The 27,023-nt window shown below is 43.8% G+C and overlaps 1 protein-coding gene across 1 annotated transcript in view; it reads left to right on the top strand.

The window, feature by feature from the left end:
* LOC124798304 (cytochrome P450 6k1-like) overlaps positions 1-27,023 on the top strand; it is a 99,293-nt gene that overhangs the window by 66,306 nt on the left and 5,964 nt on the right. Inside the window, exons 6-9 of the mRNA XM_047261640.1 lie at positions 2,281-2,446; positions 5,069-5,091; positions 13,746-13,759; positions 26,148-26,367. Coding sequence (XP_047117596.1) covers positions 2,281-2,446; positions 5,069-5,091; positions 13,746-13,759; positions 26,148-26,367 — 423 coding nt within the window. The remainder of the gene's footprint in view (positions 1-2,280; positions 2,447-5,068; positions 5,092-13,745; positions 13,760-26,147; positions 26,368-27,023) is intronic.

Consider the following 27,023-nt stretch of genomic DNA (forward strand, 5'->3'; position numbering starts at 1 on the left):
AGCGCGTGAGCAACCCATCGGAATTACATCTGCTCGAGTGCGCTAGCAAAAAATTTCTTAGTCATGGACCTCTTACAAGTACTATCTAGGGACCAGAACCCCTAGAGTATAGAAGATACCGTGTTAGTGTGGTTGCTGCTACGACGGGTAAACAGTACATACTGAGGAGCAACACTGGTTGGCCGGCCGGGGTGGCCGAGCGGTTGTAGGCGCCACAGTCTGGAACCGCACTACCGCTACGGTCGCAGGTTCGAATCCTCCCTCGGGCATGGATGTGTGTGATGTCCTTAGGTTAGTTAGGTTTAAGTAGTTCTAAGTTCTAGGGGACTGATGACCTCAGAAGTTAAGTCCCATAGCGCTCAGAGCCATTTGAACCATTTGAACACTGGATGGAACACGAGAGGCGTTTATGTCTATGCTATCCTGAACAGTCAACCGCAGCAGGGCACGGTTAAGAAAATCGTCACTGGTTTGAGTCTGATGAAACGTCTATCATTATAAAGAGGAAGATATTTTGATGTAGCGTTATAAAAGAGGCTATAGAAGTAAAAATATCAGAAAACACCATCGATAAGAACGGCGGTCTGCAGTTCAGCACAAGCTGGGACGTGGCCATCGCGAGGTTCAAGCCGCCGCAACAGACGCGGGGCGAAAACATTACAATATTTGGTGAGGAACACAGCTCCAGTGACGTCACAGCCAGCAGCGCTTCTGTGTTACGTCGAAGCCACGTTGACACTGCAGTTGTTCACCACTTGACAACGGAAGAGGGAAGCTCGGTAGGAAGTTCGTGGAATTTTGACAATCTCACGCGGCCAGAAGCCAAGAAATTTTTAATAATTCACATCGTCGGAAAACCACGCACTCATACAAAGCAGATTAAAAATTTAAACATCGTCAGTCTCTTGTCTTTTATGTTTCAGTACGACTTACAAACTGTAGAATGCTAAAGCAATTTCTTATTACAACGGCTAGACATTTCTTATTCGTTGTATATGTTTCCGTATTTCTCAAATGAAAAGCACCAGTTTGCTTTTGGTCTACAATATTACTTTTATTGTTAACCGGTTTTCGGCTTACAAGGCCATCTTCAGACATTTACTGAGTATTATCAACAAAGAAGTTAAATGTTAGCAGACAACATTGGAAGAGAAGTAACACATCTAGACTGAAGTAGAAACATACAGTAAGTAACATCTTTGCAATGAAAAAGTAATAACTAAACAGTACATAAATAACAATGGAGTAGACAGCAAAACCTTTAGCACAAAATAGGAATAGCATGCCTACATAACAGTTTCTATTAATAAACAAAACTAATAGAATAAAATAAAATTAGTACTAGACAATGTTGCCTCAGGAGGTATGAAACATGGAGAGTGATACACAACCAGTTAAAAGAACAGACAGTTGTCAATGTAAATACAGAATACATAAGGAACTTAAGCAATATCAATAAGATAAACAGAAATTAATAAATGCAGGAAAATGGCGGTGTTTGAGGGAACCTACAGTTTGAGAGTGTGGTGGTACTGCATTTTAACATTAACATTATAATCAAAGCAGTGGCTGTGTACCAGTTTTCATTAAATACATGCGCAAAGTAAAATATGAACGGCATTTAATGAGAGAACTACAATGGGTGTTAAACATGGACAGTAATACAAGTACCAGTTAAAAGAAAGCCTTAACTATTGAAACTACTGTCTATGTGGAATACAAAGACAACTTCAACAAATAAAACAACTTAATGAATACAGGGAAATGGGAATATGTACGAAGAGAGAGTGTGGGAAGTAATGAACAACAAAGATGATTATATGAAGTTTAGGAGAGGGGAAGTGTTGAGTTGTGTCTAGTCATTTAGGATGAGATCTGAACTGTAAGCAAGATGTTTGTTAATTTCCAGGGCTTCCAGCAGGTTGAGTTTATGGCCTTTGTTTGGTAAGTGAAGTACATGGGACACTGGCTGTTAGCAAATGCTCAGCAAATGCAGAGTCAGTATTCTGCAACCTCCAGCTGCGTTCATGTTCAGCCAGCCTAGTTGATATGTCTCTACCTGACTGACCAATGTAAAATTTTGTCACAATCAGAACAGATGATTTTGTATACCCCACTGTTGGCTAATAACTGGATCTTGTCTTTGCTATTAAAAACATACTTGGCTGTCGTGTTCCTTATTTCTTGTTTTATAGCCTTTCTGATACTTGCTATTAAGAGTTAGGAAAATGCAACAAGTGTTCGTTTTTTTTTCGTACAGATTAGTGAGAGGCGAGAGTGAAGTGTCGAAGTATTTCCGCAAGATGGTGAGCGACACAGTTGCGTACAGGGAGGAGAACAACGTGGCGAGGAACGACTTCATGCACCTGCTGATCCAGCTCAAGAACAAGGGTTGCGTGGACAGCGACAAACCGGGGCAGCAGAAGGAAGCGGACGAGGACGACACGTGGAGTGAGTTTTCCAGGCTGCTCCCTTTAATGTCAATACTCAACTGTTGGTCTGTATGAATGTAATAAGGGGTGTACCAAAAAGAATCATCCGGTTTGGCACATCTACATTTCTGAAACTAATAAACTTATACAATCTATTTTTTTTTTTGATGAATGGGAAACTCAAAAAGTTTTTTCATAACTTTTCATAGGTGTTCACCCTTGAGATGCACGGCATATGTCAATGCCGTATTCATATTATTCCCACATTGCAGCGAGAATCTCTTGTGTTACAGCTTCCAGAGCTGCTGCTATGCGATGTTTCAGTTCTTACATTGTTTTTCGTAACGGAGGTACATGAACAGAACCGTTTATAAACACCCCACACAAGAAATAATCACATAGTCATGTACGGTGACCTTGGAGGCCAGTAACGTAAGGTGAATCATTTGGTCCAGTGTGACCGATCCGTCGTTCAGTACTCCAACTGCTACCTAGCGGGAACCATGTAAAACTCGAGAGTTTGCTCTTTCCAACAGTACGTTGTTCACGCACATATCTCAAATAACATAACAATTAGGATTTTTTTTAAATCGGATGATTATTTTTGATACACCCTATATAAAAAAAGAAAGGTTGGGTTGAACATTCCCACGACGAATTGATTATCAGAGTTGGTCGACATGACGTAAACCAAGACCACCTACAATACATCAGACCACAACACAGAAACCAAGATGGCGGCCGTCTTAGGCCAAGTATTTCAGCGCTACCCTAATACGAATAATTTACAAACTTCATAAATGGAAAGTAGATTCTAAATTGCGTAAGCAATTATCGTTATGTATTTTTCTATTTTCAAACTTAAATAAAAAGTTGTCACTAAAGCTACAAATTACGTAATAAGAACTATGACGAAGTAAAATTATGAGATGCAACTCAAAATCAAATCCAAAAAACTTCTACAAAACACATGTAAATGGCATATTTGGACACTAATAATAATTTGCACAATAGAAACTACATAGCAATATTAAATGAAGCGTGTAACTAAAGCTCAAAATTGTATTAAACAATATGCAGTTAATTCTAGTCACTGTCATTACGTAATATGTTAGAAATGTTTGATTTTGAGTATCTGTTGAACTTATTTGCTGCTCAGCTTGGCCACTTTGCGTTTTGTTATTTTTGCTGCAATGTCTTCGTGAGTTCCTCTTTTTTGTTTGACTAGTGTTCGAGCAATTTCCTTTGAAACACACTTTACATTCAACAGTTTTGTGTAATTATTAAATAAAATATTTGATAGCACTTTAATACTTTTCTTGATTATTGTCTTTAAAGGAATGCCACATTTGCACACATCACTGATGTTACTAACAGCATTTTCACACAATTCAGTTCCTAAGGCAAGTACTGCATCTCTCTGATTTTCACGTTTTAGGAATTCTGGTTCATATGTGCTGCTAATCAGAACTAAAAAAAGTTTATATATATTACAACACAAGGAAATCATTATAGAAGAAGGACACTTCAGTCCCCCACGATCCAGCTGGTTGAAATAGGAAAGGAGTTCTTTGGTTTCACACTGCAACAAAATTTCATCCTGTGTCTGCAACATTTCTTCACAGCCTGAACATTTTCCACCTTTTTGCAGCTTCTCAAGCACTGTTTTGCTGGTGTAGCTAGCAATACAAACCAACACTTTCAAGTCTTCACCCATCATGGGAATGTTTGCTAGTTCCTCTAGAGCAGGTTCTAATTTATCTAAATTTTCATACGTTTGGTGTTTTATGCTGTAATTTACTTTTGCTGTAAAATCATTTATTGTAAATTCACCATAATGAGATTTTCACTCTGCAGCGGAGTGTGCGCTGATATGAAACTTCCTGGCAGATTAAAACTGTGTGCCCGACCGAGACTCGAACTCGGGACCTTTGCCTTTCGCGGGCAAGTGCTCACCATCTGAGCAACCGAAGCACGACTCACGCCCGGTACTCACAGCTTTACTTCTGCCAGTATCTCGTCTCCTACCTTCCAAACTTTACAGAAGCTCTTCTGCCCACGAAAGGCAAAGGTCCCGAGTTCGAGTCTCGGTCGGGCACACAGTTTTAATCTGCCAGGAAGTTTCGTTAAATTCACCATGTTTAGTAGATCTGAGCTTTAGTAGACTTATTACTTTCAGTTTCCTCTCAGATTCCAAGATTTGCTCAACTGAAACATTATATGTGCAGACACTTAGTCTTCTATAAGCTCCAAATCTTGCTTCCAAAGCATCAGTTTGTAATTTTGCCATAAGAATATAGGACCAGTTGTAAGTGTTAAAAATGTATCTGCATAACTGAACTGTTGCTGCAAGTGTGTGAGAGAAAGCAGTATATGTTCATTGGTTAATTTTCCATGAGTAGGCAATGCATGCCAGATATCAAGAAATGTTTTCAAATTTTCAAGAAACACAAGTTTGGAGTCAGTAGGTCCAGCGATTGGGCTAGAATTATCATCTGATGTGTATTTGCCTTTCATGGGATGCTGTACATTAGAAACTGTCCACCATTTAATGATTAATTTCAAAAACTGAATAGTGCCATCAGAAATCACAATCCCCTGAATTTTCAAAATTTCTACTGCTGCCACATTTTTAGAATCAAAAACACTGAGAGCAAGGGTAACATTCTTTCTCTCAATAGAAGTTGGATATACTGCCTTTCTCACTAGCTTTGGGGCAAGTTTCAACAGTTTATTTTTCTCAGAATGAAACAGGTTCCTCAAATCTGAAAACGTTGCTTCACTGACAGTATATTCACATGCAGATTTCCCTTCATCACTGTGTAGAAAGGTACTGATGAAAGCAAATGTATCCTCAATATTTGGCATTATGAAGGATTCATTTTTTCCATTCAACGAGTTATTTCTGATACACTTAAGCAAGTGCACATTATCAAACAGAAGAAAGAGCAATTTGGATGGAGCGACTGGATTTGTAATACATGGCTGTAAAGTGCCACCACACATAAGCTGATACATTTTTCTATTTGTGCTATGGTTATCTGTTACCAGGCATACAACATCATACTGAAGCTCATGCATTAACTTTAATACATCAGTTGTCATTTTCAGTAGAGTATCAGAATTAACATTTTTTACAGGAAAGAGAGCTATCACTTCTTTATAATCAGAATGTAAAGATGATGCCATGAAAACCTGCATTGTACCTGCTGTTGTAGTATCTGAAGTATTCTCAGCAACACCAAGTATCTTTCCTGCCTTATAAGAGAATTTTGAATTAACATAAACTTCATCTAGCATCACTGAAATTACCTCGTCACTTCTCTGAAGAAATTTATTTTTTTCCCTCAAAAAAAGCTACCTGTGATGGACCAATACAAGGTTTATTTGGACCCATTTTGCATAGAAACTGCCTTAAATATACAGGATGAGGTAATGTTAACACATTTGTTTTTCTCAAGTGATGGTAGGCACCAGGAAATGAAAAGCAAATGGTTCTGCCCATATCAAAAGCTCAGGAGAATATCTACTTTGCTTTGTTATTGCGAGTTGTAATTGCTCCAAAACAAATTCTATTTTAGGTGCTATTTCAGAGTCAAAATCACTACCAGCTTTTAGTGCTTGTTTGAGAACATTGACTAAAATTATAATCTTGTCAATGGTGCCAGTAGAGTTATCTGTGAAACCATTTAGGTGACTCACCAGATTATCAAATTTCGTCCACTTGTCACATTTCAAGTTCCCTTCCTCCCCAGACTGTAGTATCCATTTCAAGGTTTCCATAGGCAAACACACATTTTTGTGAAACACTTTTACTTCCAAGGAACTTGATATCTTGAAGCACACTGAAACTAATGGCACATCACTGACTGAATCATTCGTTAATTTAATGAAAGATACGTACTCATCGTTTACTAAAATTGTAAATGGACAAACATCCCTTTTCTGCACTTCGCTTTTAAAATGCTGAAAGTCAGGTATATTGTCATTTTCGCACCACTTACTGAAACTACATTCCTCATGTTCCAGTAGCTGTTGAACACGATCTTCAGTATTCTTCCTTTGCTTAGGGACTGGTACTGTATGATAAGAAGGTTGATTAGGAAAGATGGTTGGAAATGCATCATTTGTTAGTTTTGGTATTTTTCGTGGCACACGTATTGGTTCACTATTTTCCACAGGAAAAATGTCTTCCCTAACCACAAACTTAGGTTCAAAATGCTTAATGCATACCACCGCTTTATCGTTCACTTCAAAATTATCCCTATGAATTAGTTTAATCCATTTGTTCCTCAATGCTGTTTCCTTGGGAAACTTAAATGTTGTGGTATCGTATGTTTTGCCGTAATTGGATTTACATCCTGGTACACAACAGCTACGACCCATCGCAAGAACAGTTTACACTTTAAATTATGCCGAACTTACTACAGAATCTAGAAAATAAATACTAGCGTAGCGCTTTTGACGACATTCACAGCATATAGCATAAATAACAGCTAGTAATAAATGCTTTCGCTTCTCTTGAACGTCACGTATACAATGTTGCACACACGCGTTATGGAAACACAAGCACGCTGGTTTGTTTTCCCTACGATTGCCGCCATATTGTCAACTATCGATATCTGCGTTAAGGTCTGATTTATTGTAGGTGGTCTTGCGTAAACGTATTTATGAGAATGGGAGTAACATAGAGAGTGTTCTCAGTTACACAATTTTGTAATATCTAGAGCAGTTAGATACTATAATGTGAATACCCGACTGATACGGTGAACAGTACATACAAAAAAGCCTGGATTTTGCTGAGCTTCAACGTTTATAGATGGTAAACGTTGGTGACTGTGATTTTTTTCCTTTTCGTTATTCCTTGCATAGAAACTACTCTTTGTTCGATGTTAAAGCGCAGTGAAAGGTCTTAAAAATTTTTTCGAAAATAGACAAAGATAGATAGTATTAAAATGCTGTGGCTACTGAGGCCAAGTGAGCTGAATTATTTCATCCTCGTCCGCATCAAATGTGTAAATCGGGGCATTATCACTTTGGTGGAGACAATTCCCTGTCGTGAATAAAGCTTGCTCAGCTGAATCGACAAAGTCATCCTTTGGTTTTTAATGCTCTGAAGTCAATAACTATCTTGTATGCAGTTTTCGTGTTCCCTTTGTAACACACGATGAAAAAGCACGTGAGGAGAATAAAATCGAGAAAAATTGTAAATACATTCCGAAATTTTTCCGTAAAATGAACACTACTGACTTTCATTATTGTTCAACCATCGTCCAAAGAACAGTCATGTTGGAGATAACAACTTATTTAATGTAGCATAACTGGAAATATACACAGACGCAGAGTGTTAATGTGAAATATTGTCGTTGCTCTTATAAGAGTAAAAAAATGGTTCAAATGGCTCTGAGCACTATGAGACTTAGCTGCTGAGGTCATCAGTCCCCTAGAACTTACAACTACTTAAACCTAACTAACCTAAGGACATCACACACATCCGAGGCAGGATTCGAACCTGCGACCGTAGCGGTCGCGCGGTTCCAAACTGTAGCGCCTAGAACCGCTCGACCACCCCGGCCGGCTATACGAGTAAAGGTGGAAAAAAACTGGCAGCGTAAGCCAAGTTTGAAGAGAGTATTAATTTATTTCAATGCAACTGGGCAAATGCGGTCAGTCTCCAACCAAGTCACGTGGGAATGTTATTCAGTTATCAAAGCCTGTAGTGCGTTAAAAAAATTCTTAAAATCGGGAATGATGTGATAGTTGATGACAGCTTTCGATTGCCTGACGCAACATTCATTGTGTGAGCTAGCTGAGAGTCAACCTGCACACACGTTGAGAAACTTTTTTCTTCAGGAAGACTGACAGCAGACGGACACAGCATAGGACTGTCTCAGGTTGATTCATAAATTTTGCATATTACTTGCTGAGATGATGTGATTCCACACTGCTGCTCTTGTTGTCTTGGTCTCCTAAACTTCTGAATAATTCGTGGCTTAGAAGATCCCCAACTAATTTTTACTATTGGGTTGGTGCATAAGTTCGTAGCGTTTCCCAGAACACAACACATACACATAACAAAAAAAATGGCTCTGAGCACTATGGGACTTAACAGCTGAGGTCACCAGTCCCCTAGAACTTAGAACTAGTTAAACCTAACTAACCTAAGGACATCACACACATCCATGCCCGAGGTAGGATTCGAACCTGCGACCGGAGCGGTCGCGGGGTTCCAGACTGAAGGGCCTAGAACCGCTCGGCCACACCGGCCGGCCATACACGTAACAGAAACTTTAGTCATCAAAAATATATTCTCCTTCAGTATTGACAACAGTCTGCCAACTCTGGGGTAGCTTTTGGTATCCACGTCTGTAGAAATCAAGTTGTTTTGACTCGAAGAACTCGCCGAGCCATGTTCGCAGCACATTTTCATCTAGAAAGAACGTTCCTTGAAAGCTGTTCGATAGTGATCAAAAGTGGTGAAAATCTGAGGACTCAAATTGGATGAATAAGATGGTTGCAGTATGACTTCCCAACTCAACTCTTGTATGAAGATGGCATCTGTCAGACATGTCCGAAAGAACAGACGCCATTGGTAACCGTGCACCTTTCTAGAATGAAATTACAATTAAATCAATACCATTACCTGCTGACGGGCGTTGACATACATCAACGGGGACAGCTGAAAATTTGTGCCGTGACCGGGACTCGAACCCGGGATCTACTGCTTACATTGCAGACGCTCTATCCATCTTTTCTTTTCTTCTTTTCTTTTTTTTAAAAAAAATCTCATTTTGTTCGCTTTTTTTCGTTGCATCTGCTCGGGGCCGACGTCGTCAGACATCCGTTTAAGCTCGTTGTTGATCGATTAACTAACCCTCTGATCGAACACGGTGAGCTACCGTGTCGGCAATACATCTGAGCCACCGAGGGCACAGAGCATCGAGTGACTGCAGGGATTTATCGCCGGCACACTCCCCGTGAGACCCACATTCTCAACTTACAGTCCACACACTATATTCGTAGTGCCCCTGCCATTTTACCCATTACTCGCGGCAGACAATCCACCGAGTCCCGTAAGAGTTCAGGCAAACTGTGTGCATCCGCACTGAAGAAGGTCATCAGCCGGTTAGCTTTAAACGATATGAAGATGACATCTGTTCTTTCGGAAATGTCCGAAAGAACAGATGCCACCTTCATGGCACTGTCCCCATATCAACGCCCGTCAGTAGGTAATGGTATTGATTTAATTGTAATTTCATTCTAGAGAGCTGCACGGTCACCAATGGCATCTGTTCTTTCGGACATGGCTATAGAGCAAGTTAATTAAATTACAAATATAATAAAGATTCTCAACCGTCACTCCCGACGTTGTGCACTCCTTATTGCAGGTAAAGCTCCTGTTGAGAGGCGCCAAATCATTTTGGCTTGTCCTGGCTCATTTATTTTATGTAATTGCACTCTCGGGGGATGTCAATAGAAGGGTGATCGGGTATCAAGGGCTTTGATTAATCTCTGCTCAAACTAAACCAGGTGATGGCTCTTACAGCATTTGCTCCATATTCCAAGATACGTTGGTGAATATTCTGTGTCGGAGATGTGCACCGGATAGGGGAGTGGTTTGCAGCCGCATCCATCAGATTCCAGAAAGGTCGGGCCTAAGTGTCAATAGTGGTGGTCGGGGGAGCTTTCTACCAAAGACGCCGTAGACTTGCTCTGGGTCGGAGGGAAGACAACGAGGATTGCGTGGAATCTGCCAGTGTGACGCCATGGTGCCTATGTCAGGATGATTGCGCTTTGCGTTGCATTCTTAGATTCGCGGCTCAGCGAGGTTTCCACCATGCCGGCCGGAGTGGCCGAGCGGTTCTAGGCGCTACGGTCGCAGGTTCGAATCCTGCCTCGGGCATGGATGTGTGTGATGTCCTTAGGTTAGTTCGGTTTAAGTAGTTCTAAGTTCTAGGAGACTGATGACCTCAGCAGTTAAGTCCCATAGTGCTCAGAGCCATTTGTCTCCATCAAGCTGTCGCCTCATGTAGGCGCCGTATTTTGTTATGTCGCTTGCTCTTCTCACTTCGGAGTCTTTCACGTGCACTTCAAAAGAGCAAACTGGTTGGCGGTACAGTTGGTGATGCTTGCTGACGAAACAAGACGCCACTAGTTTTTCGCAGCAAGCATCTCAATTGTGGTAGGAGTTTTCGTGGCGTTTTGGAGTAGTTGTGTGAAGCAATTTGTACACATGTGATTGGCGATAAGATACCCGACCGGCCACTATTAGTAGCCTTGCAGCTTGGTGGGGCTGACACATCTTAATTTCTTCAGAGTTGATGTAGATGGCGGAATTTCTCCAGGAGAGAAGAGGTGAAGTAGCGACCAGAGATCGGTTAGATAAGAGTATTCACTGTCTCAGTAGTTCGGGTAGAATTTTTGCATGAGCTGACTTATCGGAACATCGCCCACAGCTGTAGCCCATGAGGATGGTCAACAGTCCTAAATGAGCCTGCAGTGCAGCCCCGTCGCTTATAACAGACACCACACGAATCAAGCATGGTGGTTGGTAAAATATTCTGCAGCTCCGGCAAAGAAGGATCTCAGACAATTATTTTATCGCCCCCGACATCGTGCCTGCAAGCACAATGCCCACAGCTGATCTAATTTAAATGTGGGATTCTACAGATGAGTTCTGTTACTCGATCACTGTACCACAAGTTAGTGAATCAGCAATTTTTTGGAGTACTCAGCTCACTCACAGTAGACGAAAGGGAATTACAATCATTTGATAGGCCTCCACTTCAATTTTGCCACCTAACTGGTCATGGAAACTTGTACTGTTATGTATTTGAATAACCATCTATTGCCATAATTGTTAAAAACCACTCAAAGTCCAAGATCGCACAAATATTTTTTATTCAAGACAATCTGTATCAACAGGCTTAGCTGACATCTTCAAGTCTCAAACTTTTTTTTTTTTTTTTTTTTTTTTTTTTTTTTTTTTTTTTGCAGTAACCCATGTTCATTTTACGGCTGACCTCATGAACAAGATGCCAAGCGGATAAAACTCAGCACATTATAAAAGTTTGTCATGGCTAAAATATTTGAAACCACACAGAATCTTGTCCAAAAGGTCATGTCCATATAAATATTGCTCATAGATGCTTGTTTTGATGATATGTATATGGACATTACCTTTTGGACAAGATTCTGTGTGATTTTTAAATATTTTAGCGATGACAAAGGTTTATAACGTGCTGAGTTATATCCACTTGACATCTTGTGCATGAGGTCAGAGTAAAGTGAACATGGTTTACTGAAAAAAAAACTTTAAGACCTGAAAATGACGGCTAAGAATGTTGAAACCGGCTGTCTTGATTAAAAACTGTTTGTGCGATCTTGACATTTTAACAATTAAAACAGATCGCCCTTCAGTATTCTCATAATGAGAAAATTCAGTAATATTGCCACACTATGTGAAGATTGGATTCATTTGTGCTTTAAATCAATAACTGTCATTGTGTTACTGTATCCCATTATCATTTCAGTAATTATAGAGAATTCCCTGCACTTAATCACATTTTTAGAAGAGATTTTCAATAAATTGTAAATTACGTAAAGGTGTCAACCTATGAAGTGTCATTACAGACAGAGTCAAATAGACTCTTTTGCATTCAGACATACTTGCATTTAATAGGGAGACTGGCAGTTCCTGGGGGTGGTGTGTATCTTCACAACATTGAGATACAGGTTTTACTCAAATCAGGGGACTAGTTTCGCATCGCCACCACGTACCCTTTTGCTGTTTAATGACTTCATAGCTCAAACAGTATCGTAAGTGTCTCTTCCAAAATCGCATGTAATACATATACTACGGCTTAACGCACTATTTATTACAAATAAAATGTGGGTAAACGTAACCACTTGGTAGTTCACAGTCCCAGTCCGCACTTGGCCATAGTAAATTGTAGAGCGCACTGGAGAATCATTCAGATAGTCCTGGGTTAAGAAAATCTATGAACATCCGTATAACAGCAGTCGAAACGTAGTCCAGCTGAAAATCCAGTAAACAAACAGTCAGGTGACAAATGTAAGCGAGATAGAGACTCAAGCACAGGACGCTCCAAAGTGTCTCACAGTCGCCCAGCGGACGGCTGTTATCTCCAGCTTGGCGTCAGCAGCTTGGTGCTTCCATCCGGTCGAAAGAGGAATCGTCGACGACTTTGCACGGTATCGACCTTGTTGTCAGATGACAGAGATATAGTAATACACTGCTGGACACGAAAAGCAATATCCTCAAGGACAAGGTCACTTTGTTCACAAGTGAGGTTACATGATAAAAAATTCAGATTAAACGAAACGCACATGTCACAGTAAAGAGTGCCCGAACAGTCAGATCATTATACAGATGCCCCTCGTCTGGGGGCAACGCAGGCATGTTTTGTTGCATCCAAATGATCACAAAGGTACCGAATGGCGTTCTGCAATAGATGGCCCCAAGCATCTTGCGCATTTTGTTGCAATTGGGCAGTGGTTCTAGCAGTCCCTGGAGAACGAGTAAGTTCCCGCTCGATCATGTCCCGTACGTGTGCAGTTGGCGAGAAATCTCGTGATATCACTGGCCAGGGTAGTAGTTGTACGCTATGAATTGTGCGTTGCGTCGCAGCAGCCATATGTGGACGTGCATTGTCCTGCTGGAAAAGCATATAATCTTCCTGTCAAAGAAATGGCAGTAGCACGGGGTTAACAACTTTTGCAATGCAGTGGGCATCGGTTACTTTATCCTGCAGAACCACCATATGGGACCGAGAGTTGTAAATTATTCCCCCCCCCCCCCCCATCCTCCCCAACTGTGTGGCACGAACTCCAGAAAAGACCACTCATCAGGTCTTCGCCATACACTTGTACGTCCATCACTAACGTACAGACACAACCTACTCTCATCATTGAAGACAACAGAGCGCCATTCCATTCTCTAGTCAACTCTTTCACGACACCAGAGTAGTCATGATTGGCGGTGTCGTGGCGGCAGTGGTAGCCTGATTCACATTCTTTATTGGTTAAAAATAATCTTGGTTGCAATTTTAGTTTCTTTTTATTTGTCAACTACGCGTTTCGCCTTATTTAGGCATCTTCAGGTTGATCTTAAGTGGAAGAATGTTACATTCTTTCATAGTCCTGCTGCAAGCAGACGGTTCCCAATGGCCCATGATAACATAGCTGATGCAACGTTTGCCCAGATTTCATACCAGGATAATGTTGGGTCGGCCACCGCTGCTCGCACAATGCGTCGATCTTGACGTGTCTCTGTATTACGCGGACGTCCAGAATCTGATCTAGGAGTGTGGAAATGTTCCACAGACCGCTATTGAAAACAGTGACTCATCAGCGATGCATTGTGCCCGACATGTACAGCAATTCGTAGACACATCCATCTACCATCTAGCTTCCTCCAAGCCCACAGTGTAAGCCCGCCAGATGGCTAAAGCTATTCTACAGGAGTCATCGGCGGTGCATGGTTGTAGCCTAGAATGAATGTTGCAAACGGTGTTCCCTCCTAAACTCAGCACAGTTACAGCGTGCAGAGTCAAAAGAGAGGGTACACACCCAGGCGTCCTGAGAGCCATCTCATGCCCAGCGACCGTGGCAAATAAATCACTAACATTACAATTCCTCAATGTGCACGTATTATACCCTGGTGCCACTGAGCAGGGTCTTTGTGGGTGTTGCATTTTCTTTCGGCAGTGTGTTTGTTGGTAGAAGAAGTTTTCCTGTGTACTCTAAATGTTATATGGGACTAGATACAATTTTTCTGCAAACTTATAGTAGATTCGTGTGTTGCCCCAGATGAATCAATTAAGCAGGAGATTGCTTTTTCATTGCTGGAAGTCACTCAGCCTTAACTGGACGATATAGTAGCACAAAACGAGAACTATCAAGTGTAGTGTCAGCTCAAACGCTACAGCTGGATGTGACAGTACTTCGAGGAAACAAAGCCTTCAGAGTGTTGCATATAAAGAAGGAAACAAAGTTCGGGAAAGACGTGTTTTTTTTTCATTGTGTTCACATCACTCGATTGTTGTACGTTATTTCATCACTACAGTGACCATACTGAAAATTTCTTTCCGACATTAAATTTCGAAATAAGACTATTCACTGATGAACCAAAACATCATGACCACCCACACAAAACCGTCTAGGTCCACTTCTGGGACGTAATTCAGCAGTGATTCTGCGTGTCATAGATTCGACAAGTGCTTGATAAGTTTCCAAAAGTCTGTGGCACCAGATGGGTACGCACACACCCACACTTCCAGTTATTTAGGGGCGGTTGGTTGGTGGGCGTAGACTTGCCTCTCGATAGCGTCCCAGCTGGGTTTCATCGGATTCAGATAAGCCGAATTTGACGGCCATGACATCAAAGTGAGTTCATTATCACACTCCGCAAACCATTGCGGCACAATTCTGGCCTTGTGACATGGGCAGTTAACTTGCAGGAAGATGCCATCGCTGTTCAGGAAGACATCAAGCATGACGGGTTACAGGTGGTCCATAATAATGTTCAGGTAGTCCACGGCTGAAATAGGACCTTCGACTGCTACCGCAGGTTCCATAGAAGCCCAGGTGAATGTCCCCCATAGCAAAAAACTGTCTCCACTGATCTGTGCCCATGACGCATTACATGTTCCGAACAACCGTTCACCTGGATGACGGTGTACCTGGACATGACCGCTGACATGGTTCAACAATAAACTGGGTTCATCCGACAAGGTGACAGGATTCCAGTCACCTGAGGTCCAACCTCGATGATCCCGTGCCCATTCAATACACAGGATTCATCCGACCAGGCGACAGGATTCCAGTGATCCGAGGTCCAATCTCGATGATCCCGTGCCCACTCAATACGTGGGATTCATCCAACCAGGCGACAGGATTCGAGTGATCCGAGGTATAATCTCAATGATCCTGTGCCCACTCAATAGGATGCATCCAACCAGGCGGTAGGATTCCAGTGATTTGAGGTCCAGTCTCGATGATCCCATGCCCACTCAACAGGACTCATCCGACCAGGCGACAGGATTCCAGTGATCCGAGGTTCAATGTCGATGATCCCGTGCCCACTCAATACACGGGATTCATCCGACCACGAGACAGGGTTCCAGTGATCCGAGGTCCAATCTCGATGATCCTGTGCCCACTCAATAAACGGGATTCATCCGACCAGGCGACAGTATTCCAGTGATCCGGGGTCCAATCTCGATGACCCCATGCCCACTCAATACACGGGATTCATCCGAATATGCGACAGGGTTCCAGCGATCTGAGGTCCAATCTCGATGATCTTGTGCCACTCAATGGGATTCATCCGACCAGGCGATAGGAGTCCAGTGATCCAAGGTCCAATCTCGATGATCCTGTGCCCACTCAACAGGATTCATCCAACCAGGCGACAGGATTTGAGTGATCAGAGGTCCAATCTCGATAATCCTGTGCCCACTCAACAGGATGCATCTGACCAGACGATAGGATTCCAGTGATCTGAAGTCCAAGGTCGATGATCCCATGCCCACTCAACGGGATTCATCCGACCAGGAGACAGGATTCCAGTGATCCGGGGTCCAATCTCGATGATCCCATGCGCACTAAATGGGATTCATCAGACCAGGTGACAGGATGCCAGTGATCCGAAGTCCAGTCTCGATGATACTGTGCCCACTCTAAAGGATTCATCAGACAAGGTGATAGGATTAGGTCCAATCTCGATGATCCCATGCCCATTCAATGGGATTCATCTGACCAGGCGACAGGATTCCAGTGATCCATGGTCCAATCTCAATGATCCCGTACCCATTAAATACACAGGATTCAACCGACTAGGTGACAGGATTCCAGTGATCTGAGGTCCTATCTCGATGATTCTGTGCCCACTCAACAAGATTCATCCAACCAGGCGATAGAATTCCAGTGATCTGAGGTCCCATCTCGATGATCCTGTGCCCACTAAACAGGATTCATCAAACCAGACGACAGGAATCCAGTGAACAGAGGTCCAATCTCGATGTTCCAGTGCCCACTCAACGGGATTCATCCAACCACACGACAGGACTCCAGTGATCCAAGGTCCAATCTCGATGATCCTGTGCCCACTCAACGCGATTCATCCAACCAGATGACAGGACTCCAGTGATCCGAGGTCCAATCTCGATGATCTCGGGCCCACACAATACACGGGATTCATACGACCACGCCACAGGGTTCCAGTGATCCGAGGTCCAATCTCGCTGATCCTCTGCCCACTCAATAAATGGGATTCATCCGACCAGGCGACAGGATTCTAGTGGTCCAAGGTCCAATCTCGATGATCCTGTGCCCACTCACCAGGATTCATCCGACCAGGCGACAGGAGTCCAGTGATCCGAGGTCCAACCTCTACGATCCTGTGCCCACTCAATGGTTTTCATCAGACCGGGCGATAGGATTCCAGTGATCTGAGGACCAATCTCGATGATCCCATGTCCACTCAACGGGATTCATCCGACCAGGTGACAGGATGCCAGTGATCCGAGGTCCAATCTCGATGATCCTGTGCTCACTCAACAGGATTCATCAGACCAGGTGATAGGATTCCAGTGATTTGAGGTCCAATCTAGATGATCCCATGCTCAATCAATGGGATTCATCTGACCAGGGGACAGGATGCCAGTGATCTGAGGTCCAGTCTCAATGATCCCGTGCCCACTCAACAGGATTCATCCGACCAGGCGACAGGAGTCCAGTGATCCGAGGTCCAATCTCTATGATCCTGTGCCCACTCAATAAATGGGATTTATCCGACCAGGCGATAGGATTCCAGTGATCTGAGGTCCAATCTCGATGATCTTGTGCCCACTCAACGGGATTCATCTGACCAGGCGACAGGATGCCAGTGATCCGAGGTCCAGTCTCGATGATCCTGTGTCCACTCAACAGGATTCATCCAACCAGGCGATAGAACTCCAGTGATCTGAAATCCCTTCTCGATGATCTCATGCCCACTCAACAGGATTCAGCTGACCAGGCGACAGGATTCCAGTGATCCGATGTCGAATCTCGATCATCATGTGCCCACTCAATGGGAATCATCTGACCAGGCGACAGGATTCCAGTGATCCATGGTCCAATCTCAATGATCCCATACCCATTCAATACACGGGATTCAACCAAATAGGCAACAGGATTCCAGTGATCTGAGGTCCTATCTCGATGATTCTGTGCCCACCCAACAAGATTCATCAGATCAGATGACAGGAATCCAGAGATCTGCGGTCCAATCTCGATGATCCTGTGCCCACTGAACGGGATTCATCCGACCAGGCGACAGGATTCCAATGATCGAAGGTCCAATCTCGATTATCCCGTGCCCACTCGGTAAATGGGATTCATCTGACAAGTTGACGGGATTCCAGTGATCAAAGGTCCAATCTCAATGATAACATGTCCACTCCATTCATGGGATTCATCTGACCAGACAACAGGATTCCAGTGATCCGAGGTCCTATCTCGACGATCCCAGGCCCACTCAATACACGGGATTCATATGACCACGCGACAGGGTTCCAGTAATCTGAGGTCCAATCTCGATGGCCTGTGCCCACTCAATAAATGGGATTCATCCGACCAGGCGGCATGATTCTAGTAGTCCCAGGTCCAATCTCGATGATCCTGTGCCCACTCAACAGGATTCATCCGTCCAGGCGACAGGATGCCAGTGATCCGAGGTCCAATCTCGATTATCCTGTGCCCACTCAATAAATGGGATTCATCTGACAAGGTGACAGTATTCAAGTGATCCAAGGTCCAATCTCAATGATAACATGTCCAATCAATTCACGGGATTCATCTGACCAGACAACAGGATTCCAGTGATCCGAGGTCCAATCTCGATGATCCCGTGCCCGCTCTATGGGATTCATCCAACCAGCCGATAGAATTCCAGTGATCTGAGGTCCCATCTCGATGATCCTGTGCCCACTCAACAGGATTCATCCTACCAGGCGTCAGGATTCCAGTGATTCGAGGTCGAGTTTCGATGATCATGTGTCCACTCAATGGGATTCATCTGACCAGGCGACAGGATTCCAGTGATCCATGGTCCAATCTCAATGATCCCGTACCCATTCAATACACAGGATTCAACCGACTAGGTGACAGGATTCCAGTGATCTGAGGTCCTATCTCGATGTTTCTGTGCCCACTCAACAAGATTCATCCAACCAGGCGATAGGATTCCAGTGATCTCAGGTCCCATCTCGATGATCCTGTGCCCACTCAACCGGATTCATCCAACCAGACAACAGGACTCCAGTGATCCGAGGTCCAATCTCGATGATGCTGTGCCCACTCAATGGGATTCATCCAACCAGATGACAAGACTCCAGTGATCCAAGGTCCAATCTCAATGTTCCCATGCCCATTCAATGGGATTCATCCAACCGGGCGACAGGACACCAGTGATCCGAGGTCCAATCTCGATGATCCCGGGCCCACTCAATACATGGGATTCATACGACCACGCGACAGGGTTCCAGTGATCCAAGGTCCAATCTATATGATCCTGTGCCCACTCAATAAATGGGATTCAACCGTCCAGGCAACAGGATTCTACTGGTCCCAGGTTCAAACTCGATGATCCTGTTCCCCACTCAACAGGATTCATCCGACCAGGCGACAGGAGTCCAGTGATCCGAGGTCCAATCTCTATGTCCTGTGCCCACTCAATGGGATTCATCAGACCAGGTGATAGGATTCCAGTGATTTGAGGTCCAATCTCGATGATCCCATGCTCATTCAATGGGATTCATCTGACCAGGCAACAGGATGCCAGTGATCTGAGGGCCTATCTCAATGATCCCGTGCCCACTCAACAGGATTCATCCGACCAGGCAACAGGATTCCAGTGATCCGAGGTCGAGTTTCGATGATCATGTGTCCACTCAATGGGATTCATCTGACCAGGCGACAGGATTCCAGTGATCCATGGTCCAATCTCATGGATCCCGTGCCCACTCAATACACAGGATTCAACCAACTAGGCGACAGGATTCCAGTGTCTGAGGTCCTATCTCGATGATTCTGTGCCAACTCAACAGGATTCATCCGACCATGCGACAGGATTGCAGTGAACCAAGGTCGAATCTCGAGGATCATGTGCCCACTCAATGGGATTCATCTGACAAGGCGACAGGATTCCAGTGATCCATGGTCCAATCTCGGTGATCCCATGCCGATTCAATACACGGGATTGAACTGACTAGGTGACAAGATTCCAGTGATCTGAGGTCCAATCTCGATGATCCTGTGCCCACTCAACAGGATTCATTCGACCAAGCGACAGGAGTCCAGTGATCCGAGGTCCAATCTCGATGATCATGTGCCCACTCATTGGGATTCATCTGACCAGTTGACAGGATCCAGTTGTCCATGGTGCAATCTCGATGATCCCGTGCCAATTCAATACACGGGATTCAACTGACTAGGCGACAAGATTCCAGTGATCCGTGGTCCAATCTCGATGATCCTGTGCCCATTCAATACACGGGATTCAACTGACTAGGCGACAGGATTCCAGTGATCTGAGGTCCTATCTCGATGATTCTGTGCCCACTCAACAAGATTCACCCGACCAGGTGATAGGAATCCAGTGATCCGAGGTCCAATCTCGATGATCCTGGGCCCACTCAATACACGGGATGCATACGACCACGTGACAGGGTTCCAGTAATCCGAGGTCCAATCTCAATGATCCTGTGCCCACTCAATAAATGGGATTCATCCGACCAGGCGATAGGATTCCAGTGATCTGAGGTCCAATCTCGATGATCCCATGCCCACTCAATGGGATTCATCTGACCAGGCGACAGGATGCCAGTGATCCGAGGTCCAATCTCGATTATCCTGTGCCCACTCAACAGTATTCATCCGACCAGGCGACAGGAGTCCAGTGATCCGAGGTCCAATCTCTATGATCCTTGCCCACTCAACAAGATTCATCCGACCAGGTGACAGGAGTCCTGTGATCTGAGGTCCAATCTCGATGATCCTGTGCCCACTCAACGGGATTCATCTGACCAGGCGACAGGATGCCAGTGATCCGAGGTCCAATCTCGATGATCCTGTGCCCACTCAACAGGATTCATCCAACCAGGCGATAGAATTCCAGTGATCTGAAATCCCATCTCGATGATCCCGTGCCCACTCAACAGGATTCATCCGACCAGGCGACAGGATTCCAGTGATCCGAGTTCGAATCTCGATGATCCTGTGCCCACTCAATGGGATTCATCCGACCAGGCGACAGGATTCCAGTGATCCATGGTCCAATCTCGATGATCCCACGCCCACTCAATAAACGGGTTTCATCCGATCAAGCGACAGGATTCCAGTGATCCAAGGTACCATCTCGATGATCCTGTGCCCACTCAAGGGGATTCATGCGATCAGGCGACAGGATTCCAGTGATCTGAGGTCCAATCTCGATGATCGTGTGCCCACTCAATAAATGGGATTCATCCGACCGATCTACAGGATTCCAGTGATCCGTGGTCCAATCTCGATGATCCCATGCCTAGTGTAATCACAATTGACGATCTTGTTGGGTCAACATGGGAACACTTAGTGGTGTTATGTTGCGGAACATCGTGTTCAACACTATTCGCTGAACAGTGTGCTTCAAAATCCTTGTGCGAGTGCCAGCACAGTATTGTCAGATCTGTCACAGATAGCCTCCTGTATTACTTTAGAAAGCGGGCAAGTCTCCGATCCTTATGTTTTGTGATGAGGTATGGAAGTCCAGTTTCCTGTTGCCTACTCGTGATTTCAGCATTCTTCAACAACTCTCCACGGATCCTCACGACAGTACCACGTGAACAGTCGACCGCTCCACCGATTCCTAGATACTCCCTCACAGGCACTGGTTTCTCTGCCTCGTGATGACTGGGTGTTGTGTGATGTTCTTAGGTTAGTTAGGTTTAAGTAGTTCTAAGTTCTAGGGGACTGATGACCATAGACGTTAAGTCCCATTGTGCTCAGAGCCATTTGAACCAATTTTGAACAGGCACTGGACGACAACAATCTGGCTTTTATCAAAGTAGCTTAAGTCGGCGTATTTCCATGTTTGTGCCACTTATCGAAGCTAGAATCATTCCCCAACCGTCTCTGCTCCGCTTATACACTTTTCTCTTGCCGCGTCACGTGCCCTCAGCGCCAGAAGGCAGCATAAAACAATGCGGTGGAGGGTGGTCATAACGTTTTGGCTTAGTAGTGTAATTGTTAAGGTTCCGGACACTACATTGGATAAAAATTTGGTACCTCACTTTTGCAAACATGGTGGCAGGAACTAGCGCGGTAGACTACTTAGTTCGTGCTTACGAAGAGTACCCATAAAATAACTTCCGCTTTTGCGTGGCATGGGAAATAGTGGTCGGAACGATATAGTCGCTACACTGTCTCAAGCGGTAGGTCAGTGTGCTTAGAGCTGCACTTGCGAGAAATCCACACTGCTTCTAGTTAGCCTATAGTAATCGTTCAAAGTGAGCACTGCAGCTGAAAATTCCAGTAAACTAGAAATTCTTTGACATTCATCTCGATTTTTTTTCTTTTCACGAACCGAGAGTAATGATTGTCGTGTGTCAGTGACGTCGTTTCTTTAAGAGTGAAAGGACGAATCTTCCTGATGGTCACAGAAATGGCCTTCTGTCTGCAGACAGCAATGAACTGGTTCAGAAAACTGACAAAAATTTTTATAAAATCGAGCGTTTTACGAAATCTCGACTGTCGAACAACTCTCCGCAGAATTCTCGGAGATCGTGATTACACAATTGAATACCAGAGGTTCTGTATTTTAGGTTCCCAAAACTCTCAGGATGCGGAGTAGTGTGTAGAAAGATTTTGTCGACCCCTTATATGAAGGGCTTATTTCAATAGTGGTACAAGTTCATTTTTGTTCATTGTGAGATACAGGGTCCTAAAGTTAACTGAGCGCTGAAAAATCTGCAGTTGAGGTACTAGAAATATTCAAGAATATGGCTTCTTGCTAGAGATGAACCTTTCTTAATTTCAGAAGCATCACAGACTGAAAAGTGGAGGTAATGGTCTTGTACCACTATTGAAATAAGCCCTTCATATATACGATTAACCTTGATCTGAATGGTGATTATGTCGACAAGTAACACAAAGGTATAATCTGTGTCTTGTTCTAATGAATTTGGTTTAAATACTCCAGAATTTTCCTTATAACCTAGCAGAGGTTACTTCTCCAACTGCCTTTGTACGTGGCCTACCGGGTCAGCTGTCGATAGCAGATTTTCACCATTCCTCTCTTAACCCTCTGTCACAACAATATGAAAACGAATGTAACATTAAAATATTTAGCAAAAGTAATCCTTATCATAATAAGCAAAGAATGCAATAAGAAATTGGCTAAAAGTAAACCCTCAGTTCTTTTACGGAAACGGTTTCACATTGGAATACAATGTTAAAATTGTTCTCAAAATTAACCAAGGAGTAAAATAAGAAATTGGCAAAAATAATCAGTTCTCTTAAGCAGGTGGTTTCATTTTGAAACCACTAGAAGATACAGTTTTGAAAATTTGTATGTTTAATATCGAAACCACATACTGCCCTAGTGATTTCATATCGAAGCCAATCGCAAAAGCAGTAGTGTAAACCCAAATTTACATTGCAATAACTTTAGATGCACTCTCTTTCACTGTCAATTATGTCCTCAAAATAGCCACTATAAAAATCGCGTTTCACAAGCTCCTATAATCACGTAGCCCAATCTCCGCGCCGACTCTTGCTTTGACGCTGTAGGTGATTACTGCAATGTACTACATTCGTAGAAGCACCTCAGTGTACCATCAGACGTCCTTGTCTTGCAACAGCATCGGTGGTTTCCTGCTAAGGCACTGGTACTTTAAAAACATAATAATAACATGGTGGTCTCAGTGAGAAATCACTGGTATTCAAAGAGTTGAGGCACTCGAAGCAGCCGCGCGGGATTATCCGAGCGATCCGAGGTGCTGCAGTCATGGACTGTGCGACTGGTCCCGGTAGAGGTTCGAGTTCTCCCTCGGGCATGGGTGTTTGTGTTTGTAGTTAGGATAATTTAAGTTAAGTAGTGTGTAAGCTTAGGGACTGATGACCTTAGCAGTTAAGTCCCATAAGATTTCAAACACATTTGAACATTTCACTCGAAGCTGTCATAGATCGACCAAGTGTGCGAAGAAAACACTGGGTCAAAACGCGAGATCTTATCGGAAGCCCCAGCTTGGGAAGTACCTTTAATACATTTCCGGCAACAGGCCTCCGCAAACCGAAAGGATTCCTTCAGTACTGATACCGAACGTTGCGTTGTTCTCCACACAGTTTCATCTGTGCTAACATTGCTCGCAAGATATTTGCAGATTCGTTTCCTTTTAGACTGTCTTTTATACTTGAGCTACTAATCTAGTTATTACTAGGTTAAATCAGGTTGCTGTTTGCACCATGAAAGTCGTCAACTAAATAAGTGAGTGCCACCATCGTCTGAAAACGTTAATGGGACGGCCACAATGAAAAAAATACATATTATAAAACATTATAGTACCTTGTACGATGAAAAGTAATGTATCAGAATTTTTTATTCTATCGGTTGAGATATTACATATCATGCATAATCTCGTTCGACTTCCCCGCTTCGCTGACGCAAATTCCAACATTCAGCCTCTAGAGGGTTCCGAATAGTAACGTAATATGGCGGCGTGTAACGTAACTATGTCGCTGTGTGAGAAACAGTGTGCTGTAATCGACGAGTTCGTTCAAACGAGGGGACCTTCAGCATGACAACGCTGAGCGCTGTAACATCTGCAGCAACCCGACGCCTTGGGTTCACTGTCATCGACCATCCCCCATACGGTTCTGACTTGGCCCCATCCCATTCTCATCCCTTTCCAAAACTTAAAGAACACCTTCGAGTACTTAATTTTGACAGTGTTGAAGCAGTGCAAGCAGAGGTGAAGTTGTGCCTCCGTCAGCGAATTCGAACGTTCTTCAGTGGCGGTGTCAACAACTGGTCAGACGTTGGGAGAAATGTGTTTGGTGCCAGAATGAGTAAGTTGAGAAATAAAGATATAGGCTTGAAAAATAAACATCTAGAATGTTAATTAAGAACGTTTTATTGAAAAAGCTCCAAGAATTTTAACATACAAAAAACGGAGGCATTAGTTTTTAATATGCTGTCATACACTACTGGCCATTAAAATTGCTACGCCAAGAAGAAATGCAGATGATAAATGGGTATTCATTGGACAAATATATTATACCACACCTGACATGTGATAACATTTTCACGCGATTTGGGAGCATAGATCCTGAGAAATCAGTACCCAGAACAACCACCTGTGGCCGTAATAACGGCCTTGATACGAGTGGGCACTGAGTCAAACAGAGCTTGGATGGCGTGTACAGGTATAGCTGCCCATGCAACTTCAACACAATACCACAGTTCATCAAGAGTAGTGATTGTCATATTGTGACAAGCCAGTTGCTCGGCCACCATTGACCAGACGCTTTCAATTGGTGAGAGATCTGGAGAATGTTCTGGCCAGAGCAGCAGTCGAACATTTTCTGTATCCAGAAAGGCCGGTACAGGACCTGCAACATGCGGTTGTGCATTATCCAGCTGAAATGTAGGGTTTCGCAGGGATCGAATGAAGGGTAGAGCCACGGGTCGTAACACATCTGAAATGTGACGTTCACTGCTCACACTACCGTCAATGTGAACAAGAGGTGACCGAGATGTGTAACCAATAGCACCCCATACCATCACGCCGGGTGATACGCCAGTATGGCGATGACGAATACACGCTTCCAAAGTGCGTTCACCACGATGTCCCCAAACACGGATGCGACCATCATGATGCTGTAAACAGAACATGGATTCAACGGAAAAAATTACGGTTAGCCATTCGTGCACCCAGGTTCGTCGTTGAGTACACCATCGCAGGCGTCCTGTCTGTGATGCAGCGTCAAGGGTAGCCGCAGCCATGGTCTCCGAGCTGATAGTCCATGCTGCAAACGTCGTCCAACTGTTCGTGCAGATGGTTGTTGTCTTGTAAACGTCTCCATCTGTTGACTCAGGGATCGAGACGTGGCTGCACGATCCGTTACAGCCATGCGGATAAGATACCTGTCATCGCGACTGATAGTGATACGAGGCCGTTGGGAACCAGCTCGGCGTCTCGTATTTCCCCCCTGAACCCACCGATTCCATATTCTGCTAACAGTCATTGGATCTCGACCAACGCGAGCAGCAATGTCGCGATACGATAAGCCGTAATCGCGATAGACTACAATCCGATCTTTATCTAAGTCGGAAACGTGATGGTACGCATTTCTCCTCCTTACACGAGGCATCACAACAACGTTTCACCAGGCAACGCCGGTCAACTGCTGTTTCTGTATGAGAAATCGGTTGGAAACTTTCCTCATTTCAGCACGTTGTAGGTGTCACCACCGGCGCCAACCTTGTGTGAATGCTCTAAAAAGCTAATCATTAGCATATCACAGCATCTTCTTCCTGTCGGTTAAATTTCGCGTCTGTAGCACGTCATCTTCGTGGTGTAGCAATTTTAATGGCCAGTAGTGTATTTCAATACGGAATACTTAAATTAGTGATGACAGATGTCTAAACCTTGTCAACATTTTCCAGAGTTGTCGATCGACGATGTCGCTGCGCAGGCGTTCGTCTTCTTCCTCGCGGGCTTCGAGACGTCATCAACCACTATGAGCTTCGCCCTGCATGAACTGGCCCACAACCCGGACATCCAGACGCGTCTTCAGGAGGAAATCGATACTGTTCTCAAACAACACAATGGACAAATAACATACGATGCGATTAACAGTATGCAGTACCTTGAAAAAGTGGTTGCAGGTATGTACGAATATAAAACTTTCTACCTTGAAAATGAATAATCTAAAAATTAACGTCCAAAATTAACCATTTATTTCGTGACTTGCTCTAATAACGTTACGATGCTAGATAGTGAGACGGGATGGGTAGTCACGTGTAGGTCGAATTTCTGCGTCCGATTAACGATCTTTGATCTGGTACATCTACCAACCGGACTGCCGTTTTTAGGCAGTCTTCCACGTACGTTTAGTATCCCAATTTCCACCTCAAAAAATGCAAAAATCAAAGTTAATATGAGTTACAGACAGATATTACACACGTGTTCCCTCTCTTAGGATAATGTAAAAGAGCTGTGAGAGATTTGAGATTTAACAAGGCAGGAGGGATTGATTCCATTCCATCGGAACTTCTAAAAAAATTGGGCGAAGTGGCAACCATACGTCTATTCTTCATGGTAGGTAGAGTCTGAGACAGACGACATATTATCAGACTCTCGTAAAAATATCGTTCACGCAATTCGGAATATAGCAAGCGCAGATAGGTGCGAAACTCATCCCATATTCAAATTGACAACTCATGCTTCCAAGTTAGTGACAAGAATAATATACAGAAAAATCGAAAAAATCTAGGAACTATTAGGTGACGGTTATATTCGCTTTAGGAAAGAGAAAGGGACC

This window comes from Schistocerca piceifrons, chromosome 5 (genome assembly GCF_021461385.2).
Source record: "Schistocerca piceifrons isolate TAMUIC-IGC-003096 chromosome 5, iqSchPice1.1, whole genome shotgun sequence".
In the NCBI taxonomy this organism is placed as follows: Eukaryota; Metazoa; Arthropoda; class Insecta; order Orthoptera; family Acrididae; genus Schistocerca; species Schistocerca piceifrons.